The sequence below is a fragment of the Falco peregrinus genome, chromosome 8 (genome assembly GCF_023634155.1).
Source record: "Falco peregrinus isolate bFalPer1 chromosome 8, bFalPer1.pri, whole genome shotgun sequence".
NCBI lineage: Eukaryota > Metazoa > Chordata > Aves > Falconiformes > Falconidae > Falco > Falco peregrinus.
In genome coordinates, this window is record NC_073728.1 from 21247731 (window position 1) to 21267495 (window position 19765).

The 19765-nt window shown below is 40.2% G+C and overlaps 1 protein-coding gene and 1 long non-coding RNA gene across 2 annotated transcripts; one reads left to right on the plus strand and one right to left on the minus strand.

Moving 5' to 3' along the window:
* Positions 1 to 1620: 1620 nt before the first annotated feature.
* On the minus strand, positions 1621 to 16462 carry LOC101914754 (plasma membrane ascorbate-dependent reductase CYBRD1). The gene is made up of 4 exons (XM_055812106.1): positions 16010 to 16462; positions 8564 to 8772; positions 5947 to 6101; positions 1621 to 5755 (listed from the first exon to the last, which is right to left on the minus strand). Exons 1-4 carry the CDS (start codon positions 16194 to 16196, stop codon positions 5455 to 5457), a joined length of 852 nt encoding a protein of 283 aa, XP_055668081.1. The 5' UTR covers positions 16197 to 16462; the 3' UTR covers positions 1621 to 5454.
* Positions 16129 to 18074, plus strand: LOC114012081 (uncharacterized). The gene is made up of 2 exons (XR_008748418.1): positions 16129 to 16208; positions 17012 to 18074. It is a non-coding gene; the product is annotated as an uncharacterized LOC114012081 (long non-coding RNA).
* Positions 18075 to 19765: the final 1691 nt, after the last annotated feature.

Below are 19765 nucleotides of genomic sequence, written 5' to 3' on the forward strand. Positions count from 1 at the left end.
TTGCCACCTAGTGGATTACTGCTTGTATACACATATACGAAGGATCATCTGCTACAAAAATACTTGAAAATCTGCTTATTAATCACACTATTTAATAATATCCTACAGGTTTGAGTACCACTAGATGGAATTTTTTTATATTGAAATGAAATGCTAGTGAAAACAAATAAAAATTGCAAACATTTTCACAACTTTTACCCATTTTCCGATAGCTCTGTTTATAGCTATTGCTTGACTTGGTGATAGGCAAAAGATGGAATTTGAGAGCCAACAAGTAGTCAGTATACATGGCCATGGAGTCAACTGTAAATTTAAGCCCCAAGCTAACATATGTTTGTTGCTAGTCTCTGGTGACCGTAATTGCCAGACATAAGTGAGCTTATTATACCAGTTGTTTCTACTTCCTTTATTAGAGTTAGCTGTGGCCTTGTCATTTTTTTAGAGTTCTGATATGCATACAGTAGTAACTGGATTTTCTCAATGTTACATCCTCTCTTCTATTAGCCACATCACTTGGAATGGTTGTCATGCATTTTGTTGACCTGGACTTTAGTCTCTTCCTGTAGAGTAATTTACCCTTCATTACTGCCCACTAGCCTTACAGAGATCAAAAGTGTTGCACATACCTTAACACAAAAATCTGTACATAGGTTACAAGGGTTCCATCAACTACTTACAAAAAACACTTCTCCACACAAACACAGTCCTCCTGCCAAAATTTTGAGTTCCCTCTTTCAAGTGTGAATACAATTGAGCTTTTACTGAATTTTGTAATAATCAACATATTGAAAAAATAGAGACCATTTTATCATAATTTTCCCCCCAAAATCCAGCCTACAGGAGACTGTTAAGAGAAGTTATCAGCAACAGGGAATTGTCAGGTTTGAATACAGCAATTTTTCTGCTATACTGATGATTCTAACAGTATGTTTTACTCTTCCATGATGATGATGATCTCGGGAAGTTTTAACCAACAGTTGTATGATATTCAGGAATAATCAGTTTATGCTTTATACTTTTAGAAGAGTTTCCAATTAATCTTACTAAGATCGAGAACATACCTTAATTCTTACTTGTTACAGATATATTCATATAGATGGTTTTGCCATTTATAGCATTTTATGATCAATAACTTAATAATTGTGCAGGTGTTAAATCCGGGCCAGAGGATTCCATGGGGTCAAAACTTTTGCTCTATGCTCATTTTTGTCTGAGGGTATTTGGATCTTACAGTGCATTATGTGACCATTATACATCAGAATTTATGATCTTTCCTTGTTTGCTGTGGCAATCTTATGACTGAGGATAGTTTTGGGGTTTTTTCCCCTTCTAACAACTGCTATGAGGAATTTCTATTGTGATCAGAAGGTGAAATACACATTCTTTCTTTATACAACAAATTCCTTTACTTTCTGTTATATACTTATTATCCTTCTAACATTACAGAGTACATAAATTCCATCAGGAAGATCATCAGGAATACTTGGAATTAAGAAATATTTAAGAAATTTTGTACAACTATCCTCCTGTATTCAAAAAAGTAATCATAATTTGATCTGTTGCCAAATTTAGAAAGTTGTATTTTAGTATAATAATATAAAACTGTACTCAGTGGTATCATAAGCTTGAAAAATAATTTTTATTGACATACAAAAAAGAATAAGGAAAATAGACATTGTAATTAAACATTTGCTTTCATCTACAAATAAGTACTGCAAGTAACAAAATAATTCTTTATGGTCTCGTGAACAGTTAGAATCAGAGGAAGGAATTTTCTGAAATAGATGCAAAAGAAAGTCTTCTGAAATAGAAAATATTTGGCAATATCTTTTTAGCCTCTCAATAAAATATCCACATAAACAAGTAATCCATATTTACAATATCATAAGCGATCTTTTTGGTTACATGTAGTAAGAAGTGTATGTGTAATTACTGTACATTCAATTTTAAAATCTAATTTGCACCATCATTTCTCACTTTTATTCATGTTGGAAACACTGTTCTGCTTCTGTTACTGCGTGACAGCATGTAAATACATTTAAAAGTATTTTTTTTCAGGCATCTTAAAAAGGTAGCACTTTTAATGTTAGCTTTTGTAACTCCCTATGTTTTTACAGGAATCCAGACTTGGAATGTAAGTTCTACAGTCATGTCCCTCTAAAAACAACAATGTAGAAGATTTTCAAACGTGCACAGAAATCCCAGTAAAACCCCTGAAGTTCTACCTCCCACTTACATCTTTGAAAATACACCTTTTTATTTCCTGTGTCGCTACTATTACCTGTAAGTACAGGTAAGAAAAGTTACATTAAAGGGAAGTTAATGGAAGGCCACTTTGAGAAGCAGCTTTAGGACTATGGGTTGTTTTTTTTTCCGAGAAAATTACTCTCCAAAGTCCAATGTATTTTTATTTAGCACTTGAACTAACCTTATATGTTGCAAGGATTCTTAAAGACCTTTTAAAACAGTTTAGAACAGAAGCTAAAAGCCTATAGCATGTTGAATCTGTTTTAAATTGCATGCACCAAGGTTGAGCAAGGTTTAGGAGCTCATAGCTACTGCATCTCACTGGGATCTTCCAAAGACCAAAGCAGCCAGAAGCCCACAGTTCGTACACATGAGATAACACTGATCATGATAATTTCCCAGCATGGAATCTTCCAGCTCCCACTGAGTTTCCACTATGATGTTTAACCTCAAAGTTGAAAAACAAAGATATAGTCTGGCAGACTACCCTCAAAAGGTCGCTAATCCTTGATTTTTGGTTAGTTTTGTATCATCAGAATAGAGAAGTAAAGAAATGCCACCATTCTTTTTCAAGTATCATTACACTTGAATAGTACAGTACATGGAATAAAATGGAAAACAGAAGGCACACTGGTTACTATAGCTTAACTTCAATAGCATATAGAACCATTCACCTAAAAGCAGTTGATTTCAATACATCCAAGTCAGTGTTGTAACAAAATCAGTAACAGATTTTGTGGGTTTTTCCCCAATATACTGTACAGTTAAAGTTTTTTCCAGAACCATCCTTAGACAATTGTCTACCTTCTGCATAAACAGATGACTTAGTACTATGCAAGTGTTGAATGAGCTCATTTTCACAGGTGGATGAAACACAGTAACAGGCCAATACATACTAACTTCAAAGGCTGTCGCCTGTGTGAGTGCAGTATAAAAAGCTAGCACAGTAAATTACTAGAACAGTTGAGTTCCTTTATTCACTTCACCTGTTACACTTCAAAAGCATTAATACAGCACCTCTCACAAAGACTAAATGTGCCTCCACCAGCTGTAAGATGCTTACTGATCTCACCAATAAAAGCAGACTTGTTGAACAGAACAAGATCAGAAGAAGACAGCACAGTTCAGTGTTCTCCAGAAGCTGCTGCTAATCCCTCCTCCTACTTAATGTTCAATATATAAATTTGTAATAGGATGCATAACATAATCACGTGTCAGGTGAGCACTAATGTCATGTAAAACAAGCGCTCTTGTTTTTCTCTCAGAAAGCTGCTATCAGTACTATATGGATTTTATGCTGAAGCTGCGCAGAACATTTTTAGGGAAGACAGATAATTGTGTGGAACTTGAAACACAGGGAAGAAGCTGTCTGATCCATTGCATGCCGTGGGACTGGAGGAATGCTCACACAATAGTTTAGTATTCCTTCCGTCATACTTGGATTCTATACTAGTGCATTTAAAAACAGCCATTTTATCAAATTAAACAATACACCAGTGCTAGGTGGGTTGCAGTCACCCACCAATATATGTAAGTGAAAACCCAGAACTTGGGGATGTAGTCCTTGAGTACCAAATGGTGCAGCAGAAAAGTATTTCAAATAATTTACTGTGCTAGCTTTTTATAACACATTCAGCAAATAATCAAATGTTAGTACAAATCAAGTAACAGGAACTGAGGTGCTTCTTGTCAGACAAGATGCAAAATAACTCATGACCAAAATTGTTTGTACTGATGCAACACTGAACTACAAAAATTGCATATTTTCTAAAGGTTAATGTTTAAACATTTTAAAAGGCTGAAGATTATAAAAATGTATGTAGTCTTTAAAAAAATAGGAAATTATATGCTGCCTGAAACTGTCTTTATTGCAGCACAGTGGTAAATTTGGACTTGTAGTGGGCTCTGCAGCTTTTACAAGAGATTACAATAGAAAGGCTCACAATTTTGGCCATGTGCAATCAAAATAATCTACCATAATTATTCTTCTATACTAATAAAAATATAAATATTGTTTTTATCTGTGAAAATAATGAATGAGGTTAATACTTTAATATTCTAATTTCTAGAAAGAGCTATAAAAGTAAAGTGCCAGTAGAGACTTAAACTGCATTATTTAACACTTTAATTTCAAATAAAAAAGTCATAGAGTTTATATAGTTTGCTTACAGACTAAGGTATGTCTTCATGCCCATCACGATAATGATTTTGAGATTTGGCTTTCATTAAATGGGTAGTGTTTTAATCAAATGAGCAAAGCTCAGCTGTTTCTTGGAGGAAGCATGTCTCACTTCAAGCTCCTTTCCTCTGTGAGACTGCTAGCAGTCTTCTCTGGTTTATAACATCCTAGTTTCTAGTCTATGCTATAAATCAATAGAACCATGCAATCAAATAAGATAGTAAAATACTACCTTCTCGGAGAAAAGGAAGACTTGGCTTAAGTGATACATATTTTCCTAAGTGTGTATATGTAGCTTTCCAAATAAGACAAATTCTGCATTTGGATGTCTTACAGTTTTCTTCGCTTTCAGTAATGATTGTGCATAATCCAAAGCCAGATGTTGTCTGTATACAATATACTTGGCAGAGTCAGTTAAGAGTCCAACAGATGTGTTCTGATTAAAAAAACACCAAACACCCAACATAGAAGTTTTTGAAGGTAACCTAAAGATCTGAATTCAAAATTTTAGACTAAACATTTTTATGGTGCAACTCTGCAAATTGCTGAGTGACCTCAAGTCCTATAGATCTTAGCAGCTGGTGAGGGGGTTAATCAGCCTGAAAAATCAAGGCTTTAAAAAAGTGGACATTATCAGAAAAATTATGAGTGACCAACTAAATTCTGCTGTCTGGTATACTTCATGAGTCTGATACGTAACCTGCAAAATCACTCAGAGCAAAATTTAGTCTGTCTTGTTAACTTTACATGATTATAAGAGATATAAGCATTAAGTTAAGACATTTTCCAATTTTATGATTTTCCCATTATGTGATGTCATTCACACTCTCATTTTTTAAATGTGGACTGGGCATGAACCAATATAATATATTTGGGACTTACTGGAATTTATATTCATATGCAGAATACTTGAGTATCTTTGAGCAAGCTATACTGAAAATATAACTCCAACCTATATATCTATCAATATAACTAAATTGGAAGGAACCAAGGAGGGGTTGGCAGTATCATAGTATTGTTACTTTTCTTTACATAGTTGATCGTTGGCCTGCTTCATCAAGTTTGAGGTTTTGTTTTCTGGCTGCTTCACTATTGGTCCTCAGATCAGATTTATCTGCATTACTACTGTCTGTCATTGTGGATTCTGCTTCCGTGCCTTCAGGAGTCTCTCCAATGGGCTGCAGAAGTTTAGCATTCTCTTCTGGGGGCCGCTTCCAATGGGGTCTGCTTGCCATCCACAAAATAAGTGCACCAAATATGACAAGCAAAAGACCAAGACAGTTGACCAAAGTTGCCTCTGGTGGGGATGCACTGTATGTAGGATTTTTCCTTTGGAAGGGAAAAAGAAAAAAAGGTCAGTTGTTTTAAAGATAATCCTGGTCTAAACCCAGCAGTCTCCTGCTGAGTAGGAGGTCTTTTTAAAACAAACCAAAACAAAACTGTCCCAATACTATTATTCTGTGCAAAAAGAAGTACAGTTTGCAATGAATAACCTTAATAAGTGCAAATTAAATACTTACAATGAAAATATAAGCTTTTCTGTGATTCCCATGAGAGCTGTTGCAATCACTGTTGCAAAGATGGTAAGACCCAGATAAACGTGTATTGGCATGAACGCTGCTCGGAGAGGAACTGGAGCAAAAGGGAGCAGAAAGACAGCAAAACCCAAGAAAAGCTAAACACAAAACAGATTCATAGTTAAAGCTATATGGGAAACAAGCTACACTTCTCAGGCAGAATAAAAATCATCATAAAAAATCAATTTTGAGACAGCTTCAGGTACATATTTGAGAAGAATTCGCGTTTTTATTTCTGAATGTGTTTCCCTTCAAAACCAAACCAATAATTCAGGATTAGCCCCTGGGAAGAAGACATGAAATATTTCTTAAATAATCCCACCTAATCTCAATGTCCAAAGTTACTGGTAATGCTAGAACTGCAACCAAACTAAGTACTGGGAACACAAGTTTTTAGTGTCACTAATTCAGCAATATATTAAAGTTTAAATTAAAGTACATTCCTTTAGAAAGACATTGGTCTCTCAATATGTCAATCAGTTGGCATTTACAGAGTGAAGATGTGTGTGGTGGCATGAAGTTATTCAGGGGACACGAGTCCTCCCAGTAGCACTAATTTTGTGATGGAAGATAACCCATCATGTCACATGGTCGCAGTCACAGGCTTGCCCAGTAATACTGAAGCTGCATCCCTTCTTTGGTTTGTTCTACCATTATTAATCCCTGCTGCTAAATTAGAAATAGTGTATGAATTTGTATTTCATCTTGCTTTAACTTCCAGTCTTAGTCCTTGGTTTGTCTTTCCATGCTGGAGAAAAGACCCAGTATTTTCTCCCTGGGAAGCTTTTTAATACACTGTAATCAAGTTGTCTCTTAATCTTCTTTAGATCTGCTAAGCAGTTGGAGGTTTTAAAGTCATTCACTGGAAGATAGTTTTTCCAGCTCTCAAATTACTTTTCCAGATTTTCCTTGCATTTTTTTTCCATTAAAAAGAATGTATTCCATAGCATTTCATATTAGTTTTGCTAATGCCATATATGGCAATCAGATAATCTCTTATTAGAGAATTTACTTTTCCTGTTGTCACAGCATTGTGAGAACTCGTTTTACATTTTTGCCCTATGCTTAAATGTATGTTCTTGTGCTATACTATACTAACATATGTTTGGCTTAAATACAATATATGTACACTATTGTTCCTGTAGGTATAGTATTATGTGAGCATCCCTCCTTGATAATTTTTCAATTCTGAGATTAACATGCCATTTCTGGCAAATGCCAAGTGTCTTCTCTATTAGCAGAGATCCTACTTTACGAATATTTTTTAACAACAGTGCTCAATCACTTAACAAACATCAGTCTCTTGACTGGAGACTTAACATCCCAGTCTGCCGTAAGTAATGCCACAGTTCTCTTGATGAGACAGGCAAGGCATTAAGAGCCATTGATCATGTTTATAGTAGCAATATTAAAAGTAGAATTAAGATCTTACAATTCTTTATCTTAACCATTAGAAAAGGTGCTGATATTCAGTATAGTAGTAACACACAGCAGCAGTAGTAGTAGCATTTCAGCCCTGAAATGAGTGCATTATTAGGATAAGGAAAATCTTAACATAGCTCCTCATTCATTTGTTCAACTGTAAAGAATATACTCAACAATGCTGTAATATGCTCTCTTTTCCAAGCATTAAAAGCACTGTTTCAACACTATTTCCTGTACCTCCTGGCCTGAGCAGTGAAGGATAAAAGTTCAGAACCCTCAAAAAAGTTCAAATCCCTCAGCTGGGGATCTTCTGTGCTTGGTCACCAGATAATTAAGTCTTATTTTTTCTTTTTAGTGTTCTGGCAAAAAAAAAATCAAGAATCATAATTTGAAGGAACAAAATAAATTTCCATAGTGTAATAATACAATATAGGGAATTCAAAATGTATATGCAGAAACATCACATCTGTATGTGTACACACTAAATGTCATGGCATGCCTGCTCATCTTCTATGTCAAATGCAAAACATACTAAGCTCATTTTAGATTATGATAACTGGAATTCTCTGCCAACAAGAGCAGTTACAAGTATGCACACAAACATTTATCAAAGTTTTGCTGATTCAGGAAAACTGGTTAGCCAGCAGTAGCTCATTCAAATGTCAGATCCTTTAGATCTGCACTGCTCCCTGCTGCGCTTGTTCTGCTGATAAACAAGTCTTGAGGCCAAGACGTGACTACTTAAAATAATGATAGCTGGAAAAAAAGAAAAACAATAACTTCATTTGAGACTTCCTTAATAAAAGCTCTAACTATATTTAAATATGCTGCCAACAAACCAAATAACTTGCTTTAACTTCAGCAGTTTATAGAGCTTGGAAACGCACTACTGTATAACTGAATAGTAAATAAACTGCCATTATCTCAGCAAATCAACAAAATATGCTTTAAAATACATTTTTCTTTGAAGTTAAAGATACTGTATTTGCACATGTGCATACTAATTTGCCAAATCACATAATATAAAATGGGTATCCCAGTAGTTAGAGGGTATTAGTGAGGGCCTATTGTGCCTGAATTACTCAACACGTTCTTCAAATTTACAACTTGTTTATAAATACAGTTAGATTCTGACCTGGAGGGAATAAAATATAACAGCAGCCAGCCCAATCCAGCTGTGCAGACTGTACATGTTAGGAATGTTCCTGGCATTGTGGTATTCAAAGACGGCTACCATAGAAACAATCGCAAGAATCATAGCTATGGTATTTAATCCAGCATGTATGAACTTCATTAGGAGTTTGCTGCACTTCCAGGTCCAGGGCAACCTGTACACAATAATAGCTGAAGAAAGAACAAAAACAAGATGTTATGCCTTACAGGGTAACTTCTCTCAGATTTTAATAATCGTGCCTCATTCACATAGTTCTGTTGTAAATTACAGGAAAATCCAGCCTTTAATCCTCTAAAACAGTCTATTAAAAGGCTTTTTCTCCTACATATAGCACAGCATATTCCAAATATACAACTGAGGCTTGAGTACAGCTTTAGGGAGATTTCTTCCTAGTTTAAAATAAAACCTTCAGCATGTTTCAAAAAAAACAGCAAACAACTTGGTGTCATCTTTTCCTCATTCCTTAAATTGATCTAACAGGGATTCTGCACAGGATTTTGATTTTTCTACTACTAGTCAGATGGGAGGAACAGGGCCCAATTCTTCGAAAGACCACCTATTGAGAAAGTGTGTAAGGTTATTTTGTAATATTTATTCTCTTTGCCAACTTTGGATAAAGCTGTTGTCACTAATTGTGCAGATACTTGTATGACAATCTATTGCATTGATATTAATAGGACTACTTTAAATGCAAAAATGCTTCTCAGCATAAGGGAATCATAATCGGACTCTTAAGAGACCAAAGGATTTGGCAACTACAACTCTCCCACCACTGTTAGATGAATATAAGGGAGTTTTACCTGATTTTGCATTAATAACTAGCGGACAGCGTTTTGTCCAGTCTGAACAAAACCACAAATTCTAGTGATCTAACTCCACATGGTAGTAAGAATACCTTGGCCTAGGGCTGCTTCTTGCCAAGCTCTTTTCTCAAGGTCCCCACAGCTCCTTCCCTGCCCCAAGGTCCCCTCCCTGTCATATGACCCAGGTGCTTTCCACAGGGGACACACACTGACCAGATTAGATCACTGAAGCCCCAGGTACATCTGATTACAAGCTAGGTAGTAATTCTGGATGTGTGACAGCCCATAAGTATATTCAGATAACAGGGGACAAATATTTATGAGGACACCTGATCACTTGACCAATAAGGCTAATACCTACATCCTTAATGTCTTGCCTGAGCAAGACGACTGAGCTCCATTCATCTGATTCATCACATCCTCATTTAAGTTTTCTGCTTATGAAATTACATTAAAATATTTACACACAATTAGCTATACTAAAAAAAAAAAGAATATGAATATATGCAGGTTTTTTAAAAAGTTCCTGTTCCTGTTCCAAACATTAAGAAATAGTTTTCTTAATGTACCAGGAAAGAGTTTTACCTGATAAATGCAAACATGAGGAAGTTACTTAAGTGATTCTCGTATGCCTTACTCCTTACTTCTCCATAACCATAGCCTTTTATGCAAAAAGCATAGGTTATAGAAAATAAACAGAAATATTCATTCTGTATGTCATGATGAATAATAATAAATTACTAATTTCCAAGGTCTGTTTACACTTTTTTTAAGCTTGGATGCATGCCAGGAAATACAGTAGTGCACTAAATATTTCACAAAGAAAACACTGTTCACAAATGAAATTTCCAGACTACGATCAGATTTTAAATCAATGTATGCTTTTACATACTGTGTGAAAATATAGTACTGGAATGAAAGTGTCTCTTAGAATATTTAAGTGCATACAGTACTTAGGTAGTTCTCAGCTTTCTACTTTTTAAAAGTAACAATAGTAAATCCTACAAAACCAGGAAGATAAAAGCCTTGGTTTTAAGACAGTTTAACATTAATTAAAATTATTTTTATAGACACCGGTATGATTCAGCACAACAAGCTTATGATCACCTCCAACAGTTCCCCAAAAGATACAAGATAGTCTTATACCTTGTTAATATTGACATAATTGCCTGCATCAGACTATTATTAATTAACTTAGTACTAATGATTATGATTTCTAATTTTGTATGCCAAAAGGCCCCAAACAAGCCTCAGCGTCCCACGAGGATATTCCCATTAAAACCTCCTTACTCCATCTTACCATATGGCCCATAGTATTGTCAGTGATTTATTCCAAGTGCAACAGAGTACTGGACTCTGTATGTCTTGAAGTAAACTTGATATGCGTAAACGCTTGTCTCACTTTTCAGTCTTTGATCTCAGAGGATCAAGTCCAGAGTAAAATTTTTGTGTAACATTTTTCTTTGGTGCATAAGATGCTGTCATCTACTTGATTTAATGTCCAAAATCACTATCAAACTCCCTAGTCATACGTTCACATAGTCTCAGATCTCTGTCTGGGCCATGAATTTTCTGGGCTGTTTCCCATAAACAGTATGATAGGAAAGCAAAGATTACAGACTGATGGTTTGGACACTTGTTAACAGTCCTGTGCATTAGCATATTACATGCCACAGCCCAGGACATGTGCCTGATAGTACAATTTGGTTTAATCCTCTTTCCGTCAGGGCTGTGCATGAAGTCATACACTGCAACTGGAGCAGACCTGACTGTTGATTAGTCCCATTTCTTCTGTTCCCCTCTTGTGTGCTTCCCCCTGCCTTTGTCGTAACTGATGTTTTTATAACCAGCAGGAAGAAGCAAGACGATGTGGGGAGCAAAGGGGATAGGAGGAAGCATCTGCTTTCAGTGGTGCAAGCCCTTAAAAACTGACTCAGACATGATGTGTAATTTCATCTCAAAATGAAAATAGCCTGGGTTAGAAGGACATACACAGTTACAGCATTTTCAGTGGTGACATGCTAAAGCAGTCCTGTGAAGAACTTTCTCTACATACAACTCTACTACTGTTAAGAGAATTGACAGTCTAGGCATCCTTTGACACAGCTTCTTCACTCAGATCTCAGCTCCTGTTTCGATCTCTGATTTTAAAGCACATCACATAGGGGAGAGTGGTCTTGCATTATCTTGTATGTGGCATGGGACACCTGTTCTTTGCCAAACGTACAAAGCAGAATTCTAGGGTTAGCTCTTGTGTATTTCTGACTGGCACGTGCTTCACATGCTGTAGGGAGACGTCATGGATTGCTCATGAGATGCCTTCCTCCTTAGAAGGCACACAGCGTGGCTCTGAGAGTGCACTGGGGGGTCACCGCACAGCACCTTACAGCTGCCAGAAAGAAATGTTCCTCTTCACTCCACCTAGTTCCTCTCCTGCTCCTTCTTGGCTGATCCTGTTGCTTACCTTCAGCAAGTTTTGAATGCCCACTAGATTCTTTGGGAACCACTTTAACACCAGAATGGACAAGTGCCCATTTATGACTTCAAAGGGACTGTCCTGGTCTCGGCTGGGATAGAGTTAATTTTCTTCTTAGCTGGTGCAGTGCTGTGTTTTGGATTTAGCATGAGAATAATGTTGATAACACACTGATGTTTTAGGTGTTGCTACATAATGTTTATACCAAGTTAAGGCCTTTGCAGCTTCTCAGGCCCTGCCAGCGAGAGGGGCTGGAGGGGCACAAGCAATCGGGAGGGGACACAGCCAGGACAGCTGACCCCAACTAGCGAAGGGATATTGCATACCATGGGACGTCATGCTCAGTATTTGAACGGGAGGCAGCTGGTCAGAGCCAGCTGATCAGTGCTCGGGGTCTGGCTGGGCATTAGTCAGTGCATGGTGAGCAACTGTATTGTGCATCACTTGGATGGGGGCTTTTTTCCCCCCTTTGGGTTTTATTCCTTTCTCTCTCCTTTTCATTACAATTGTTGTTGTTATTATATTTTATTTTATTTTAATTATTAAATTGTTCTTATCTCAACCTACAAGTTCTACCTTTTTTCGAATTCTCCTCCCCATCCCCCTGAGGCGAAGGGGGAGGGAGTGAGCTGGCTGAGGTTAAACCATGACAGGGACTCAAGCCAAGCTCATCATGAGAGCTACCTGCATCTTGACAAGTTGGTTGTGATGAGACCCTTAGAGCTCAGCAGTCATTTGCCCTTCCAATTCTTGAGAATTCCACAGCCCATTGGATGTTAGCAACTCCAGCAATTAGATATTTTTCCTTTGAACAGTTGTTTTGTTATGTTTGAAGCAGAGGTAATCATGTTTGTCAGATAACTCAGAGCAAGCATTATTTTTAGATGTGATTTCAAGATGAAAGACTGCTTATTTTAGGATATATTTGCACTCCTTCTCCTTGCTTTTGCACATTTCCACCATCTCCCTTCTCCCATCTATGGCACTTTAGAGACCCTTTGTGCAGGCGATTCAACTTTCTATTCCAGCAAAAATTGTACTTGGTGTGGCTGGGTGGGTGTTAGTTTTCTGCTAGTTGAGTTAATTCAGTTTTTGGGTCTGACAAGGGGCAGAGCTGGAACAAACCAACCAGTAGGAAGTTGAAATCTGAGTCAAGGAGAAAGCTGAAAGGAAGAAGTATAGGAAAAGAGTAGGAATATTTCAGCCACAGCGATCTGTTAGATTCTCTCACCCACCTAAGTAATTTCATCCGTACGGATGAAATTTAATTGACTCTGTAATACCACATGATAATGTGGCAGACCAGGATTTTTCCTTCTCTTTTCTCTGTAAGAACTCTTAAGTAACATTCCTGTTGTATTCTTTTATTAATATAGTGCTGACATTAGGCTACAGCCTTATGTTTTAAGCCTGTTTAAAATACAAGTTATATAATATTTATCAATATAATTGTGCAAGCATCTCTCAAGATTTCTAGTGTCAACCTACAACTTTATTGTATAGTGTTTACATGTGGTTTTTTCCTATCTTTTTTTTTTTTTCAAAAATGTTGCTTTACAAATATGCACACAGACTTTTATTGCCTGTGTTTTTCCCACTTTAAGTCTAGAAAATCATCTGGACAATTACTGTGCACTGACAGTGTTTTGTCAGGTATCATTTACCTATAGATGCTGATCTACAAATAGTAAGTATTAATACTAACATGCCTACAGCCTTTTCATTTGATTGACAAGATATATACAACACATTTATCGGGGCACATGTTCTTCCTAATATGCAATTATAGTCACCCCTTTGCCTCCTACAGACAACAATGTAACATTTCTGTCCTTTGTATAGACCTTCATGAACTCAAGAAACAGTTGATACAGTTATTATTTCAAACACTCCACACATTTAACCAAGATATTTATTAGCTGTTCCTTTCTTCTTTTAACTACTTAAAGAGTTCTTGTACGTGTGAAAGAGGTATCCTGTTCCCCAGTCTTATCCAAATTACTTTTAATTCAATGGCAGACTTCTGTCAGCCAAATTAGAATCAGACTCACAGTGGTATCATATGTTGTTTCATCTTATTTACCACAATACTCCTTCAGTCTCCAACTTCGCTTTTCTTGTTATATAACAGGATTTCCTCCCTAAATACAAATAATGCTCTATTATCAATGAATTCCTTGTATATGTTCCTTTTTTTTTAAGCTATGGTAAACTTCCATTTACTTTACATATAACTTTAACTACACAAGGCTTGAGGCAACATTCTTACTCTGTGACATAGGGAAAAACTGAGTTTCAGAGGGGAAAAAAAAGAAAATGTGTAGGAAAAACCTGCAGAAAAACTCCCCCCTATTTTCTTCGCAAAGCCTATGCTTATATAAAAAACAGTAGTTTGATCACAGTACAGATCTTAGTGAAGTCACCAGGTGTTTCTCATTGCTTATTTATAGCCTGAAATCACACTTCCTATTGAGCAATATTACATAAAACAACTTCAAAATATTGTTTATTGCTCAATAGCAATTTGTAACTTGAAGCCACAAAGCTGAGAACACCCCCCACACCCACTGAAAATACGAAATTTGCAGTGCATGTTCAAATCACAACATTCCCTTCATAGCCAGAACTGGACAGCCACCCCCTCCTGCATCTTCCAGCCTCTCACTGGCGAGGCTCCTGCCGAAGCAGATGAACCAGCACATGTGATGCAACCATGTTCCACTGGAATGAACGTCCGGATGTGCTGGACAAGCTTTCTGGCTGGACAAATGCAATATAATACTCAGCAGTGAAGCAAGTGTATGTAACGTTATTAAAAATTAAATTCTAAGTTGGTCTAGACAAAATTCGAGCTTATCTTCTGTTATAAAGAAAAAATACTCCTGCTTACGTTTATACCTTAAGTCTTCAGGAGGTCTTTGTTACTTAAGAACAGTACAATCTCCGTCCTCTCCCCTCAAAAGTCAGTGGTAAAGCTGTGGGAGAATTTCCACTGTTCTCTGCAATATTTATTTGCCCTTCTTGGAGGAGTTACTAATGTTTCACTTGGTTCTCTTCATGTTGAAACTAGCAAGAATTTTGTCACTGACTTTATAAAAAATTACTGTGGGAAGCTGTTACCTGTGTCAGATTTCTCCGTTAAGTTTTAATGCCATCAGCAAAAAATTGACACTCCCAGATTTCAGGGGTTTTAAGGTACCTTAAATAAGGTGCCTTTATTTTTGCAGTATTTAGGTCTCATTTAAATACATTCACAGGCTAGATAAGCACCTCTGTGGTGCTCTACCATTATCTGCTTCTCAAACTTTACTGGGAGCACGGTGTATTTCTTTCCTAAATTGATACTATCAACTGCAGTGTGTCTTATTTAGGTTTTTTCTTTGAATTAGCCACTTACGCTAACAGCAAAAACAGTTCAAAGTCCAGTATTCCTGCTGGCCTTGAGGAACAACCCCTGTACTTAAGACCTAACATACTAATTGTGTGGGATGGAAAAGGAGATACTGTTCATGTTGTAAGTGTCATGGGAAGCATTTAAAAGCCACTCCAAGGCTGAGCTCTGTGCAATCGAAAGTTCATATACTCTATTAAAAAACAAACAAACCAAACCCCAAAGCCACCACTGCACCGTAATCGTTTTATATTATTTAGGCAACGGGCTTCAGAATGAATTTAAAAGCTGTGGTTTACGAAACAATTTATGCTAAGTCTGGGCCGATGAACTGCGTTTGGACGATGCTTATGACGCTACATTTTCTCTGGCACAACCCCCATTCCTGGATCTGGCTTCAGTGGTACTGAGCTTCCCTTTCTCCTCTTGGGACACGGGAGAGCCAGAAGAGCGGGAGCCAAAGCCAAAACTTTCCTAGGGGGCATTCCTGGCGTGTGGACCCGCAGCTTTGCATAAACACGGGCTGGCGGGGAAGCGGCACGTCGCCAGCAGCGCTCCGAGCGCCGGGCCATCCCCGGCCAGGGTACACAAGTGCTCGCAGGAGAAACACACACGGCACTGCGGGCTTCTTACAAGGGACCCTTTGTCCCTCCTCGGTGACCCGCTGTCAGCGCTGCCGGCCGCCCCCGGCCCGCCGCGCCCCCGCCCCTGCCAGCCCCGGCCCGGGCCCCACGCACCGATGCCCTGGATGAAGACGAAGCCGGTGACGACGAGGACGGGGTGCCAGTTGAACTCGCGCGCGCTGCCGTCCCAGCTCAGCCCCTCGCGGTAGTGGAAGACCCAGACGAGGGAGAAGATGACCGACACGAAGCCGGCCAGCAGCGCCGAGGCCAGCAGCGCCAAGAACCGCCCGTAGCCCTCCATCTTCCGAGCCCCGTGCGCGGCAGCGGGCGCCGCGAAGGCAAGGCGGGGCGGGCGGCGGGGCCGGGCCCGGGGCCGGTGGCGGGGCGGCGGGCGGTGGCGGGGCCGGTGGCGGGGCGGCGGGCGGTGGCGGGCCGCAGCGCGCTGCCCGGCCGGCGGGGAGGCCGCGCCGCAGGGGCGGGAGCAGGGCGGCCCTCCGCACCCCCCGCCCTGCCCGGCGGCAGGCCAGCCTCCGCCGGCCGCCCCAGCCCGCTCCTTCCCGGGGAGGTGCCGCTTGGAGTTGTTTCAAAGCCCGTTTTTAGGGGCTCGCCGGGAGCGTTCCCCTGGCGTGCGCAGCTCCGCCCGCCAGGCCGGGCTGCCCTGCAGCGCAGCCAGGAGCGGGTCTCGGCGGGGTCTGCGCCGCGGCTGCCGCGGGGTGGGCCGGGCGGTGGGCGAGGGCCGGTGGGTGCAGGAACTTACAGACGTGCCGTAGCGGTGCCGGCACAGCCGTAACCCCTCCGCAGATCGCGCAGCCCGGCGCCGCTGCCACGGGAGGCAGGCGGCGCGTGCAGAACGTGACGGGCAGGACACGCTCCCCGGCGAGATGATCCCGACCGGTCCCGGCGGATCGCCCGAGCGCCGCGGCATCGGGCCTCGGCAAGGGAGCAGCCAGGGCAGTGCCCGCAGGCGCGGGAAGGGCCGTGGCGGGAGCGGGCGCGGAGCGGGCGGGCACAGCAGCCTCGCCAGGGGGGCGACGGGCAGCGCCAGCCAAAACCGTAACTCGGTAGATTAGGCCAGGTCTGTCAGACCGCATTCGGTCACTTTTTCCTTCGCTGTAGAACGTTCAGCTGGCTCTGAAGCCTGTCCGACGGAGCAGGAGGATACGGCCAAACATACATTCAGCGCTGCTTTTCTGGTATTCGATTAGCTTACTTTTGAGACATACATAGTGTCAAAATACATAAGGATTAGAAATGCATTAATTGAGAGAAAAAAACCCTACTGTCCTCTCTGGCTAGTCTTTGAGCTGTCTGGTATCTTATGCTCGAATTGAAGCTTAAAAAATGAAAGGAAACAGTTTTAGGGAACTTAAAATAGCTTCAGTAGAATAACTGCCAATTACAAACCCAGTGCTTACCGAAGTGTTGGAAACATCTACACAGAGACATGAAGACCAAGCCAGATTGGAGTGGGATGCAAATATACTTCATCATTCTCTCTAATCTCTGAAAAATAGATGTTGGTCCCCGACGTCAGCTTGAGCATCACTTGCGTAATGATGTTCAGCTTTAATTTGCATGGATTTGGTGTGACCTGTTCTCAGCATTTAAGTAGCTGCTCATCCTAGTCACAATGGTAACTAGAACATTGCTATTGTTCAGGTTCACAAGTCACAGCATCTAAAAGAAGTCAAGATCCAAGCCCTGAACCTGCTGATGAATGCACTCGTGTGAACTTCCAAGGATGCCAGCTTGTCAGTAGCTCATGAGGCAAGCAGGTCGTCTCAATATTATGTTTATAAAAATTTTACTGAGTTTTCTGTGGACTGCTTAAATGAAGTTAAAAATATATTTTTCTCTACTTTTCTGGAATCCTTTACTCATTGTCTCTTAAACCATCAAATTGTCTCTGTTGTATTTTCAAAAATTTAATGTTTAGTTATAGAGTATTGTAAAAGCTTCAGATTTGTGTTGAAATGTTACATATCACAAAGCCTCAGTTTCATACTGCTTGTCAATTCCATACAGGGAATCACAAAATGATTACATGTAATTAAAAAAAAAAGGATTCATAGGACCCCAAATGTGTCTATTCTTTCCGGTTACATGATGTGGTCTAACAAAATGCCTTTTGTCATTGTAAAGCCTACAAACTAACATAAAATATTTATTGTAATCTGCATTCTATGAACCTAAATCTCCAAATTGCAAAATGCTTCCAGTTCCCACTGATTTCACAAGCTTTGATTACATCCAGTCACCCCGACAGTCCCGTATAGGAACCTTCTACCCAAGTGGATTTTAATTATGCCTAAAACTGTCTTACAGAAGACGATCAATTCCTATAGCTCAAACTGGTGCACCTTGTTAAAGCAGTCTATAACAAGAGCAAACACAGAATTTTATTGAACTGAAAAATGAAGCCCGGTTTTTCCAGCTAACCGTGAACAAGTTGTTTTTAAACCAGAACTGAAGAAACATGAAAGCTTACAGAGTGCTAAATAAACCAAACCTGAACCAAGCGCTAAATAATTTGTTAGACAAAGTGAAATGTGTTTTATGGAACGTCTGTAATGCAGAAGATATTTCAAGCAGCACAATTAGTAACTTCCATCTGTATTTCTCCTTGTTTGCTGTTCTTCCACCTCTTCATGCCCACTTGATGCAAATGTCGGATTGGTACAGGATCAGAAGCAATATTTAGCACAGCAACGATGTCCAAGGGGATTGCATGTTTACACGGGGGTGGGAGCTCACCATCATACAGCTGACTGCTGAGGGCTGAATGACGCACTTGATGATCTGTTTGGAACATAAACCCCCACTGGCATAAAAATGAAACTACCCCGTATGGGGCTTTTAAGTCTCTTGGATCAACGAACACCTGCTTTTGTTAACCATTACTGTGGATAGGTGCCACAGCAGTATGTAATCTCTGTTCTTTTCTACAGCCTCCTTCTCCTGGAGCATGTTTGTCGTGGTTTAACCCTGGCTGGCAACCAAGCACCGCGCAGCCACTTGCTCACTCCCCACTGGTGGGATGGGGGAGAGAATCGTAAAGGTAATAAAACTCGTGGGTTCAGATAAAGACAGTTTAATAGGTAAAGCAAAAGCCGCACACACAAGCAAAGCAAAACAAGGAATTCATCCATCACTTCCCCTGGGCAGGCAGGTGTTCAGCCATCTCCAGGACAGCAGGGCTCCATCACACATAATGGTGACTTGGGAAGACAAATGCCATAATGCCCAATATTTACCTTTTCCTTCTTCTTCCCCCAGTTTATATACTGAGCATGACATCCCATGGTATGGAATATCCCTTTGGCTAGTCTGGGTCAGGTGTCCTGGATGTGTCCCCTCCCAGTTTCTTGTGCCCCTCCAGCCTTTTTGTTGGTGGTCCCTTAGGGTGGTACCTGCTTCAAGTGGAGCCCTAGCTATGAGCCACTTCTCTCCAGGGCTATGGCTGCTGCAGCATGAACTTATCCGCAGCCACAGATGCTTGGAGGTGTACCTTCTCCAGCATGGACTGGTCCTCAGACCACAGTCCCTTTAGAGGCATACCTGCTGTGGCACAGACATGACCATGGCCACAGATGCTTTGAGGTATAACTGCTTTGGCATGGACTTATTCATGGCCACAGATGCTTTGGGGTGTCCTGCTCCCCCATGGACTCATCCACAGGTCACAGCCCCTTAGACTTGAGTTCACACTGGAGTCCCAGCCTGTCCAGTACAGCAGTGATGCCCTGGCTATCTGCCAGCCCAGGCATTTTGCCATTGCTGTTATCAAAATGTTCCTGGGCACAGCAGAGTAAGATGATAAGCAGTACGGCAGCACAGCAAGCAGCAAAAGCAAAAAGCAGCCACTAACGA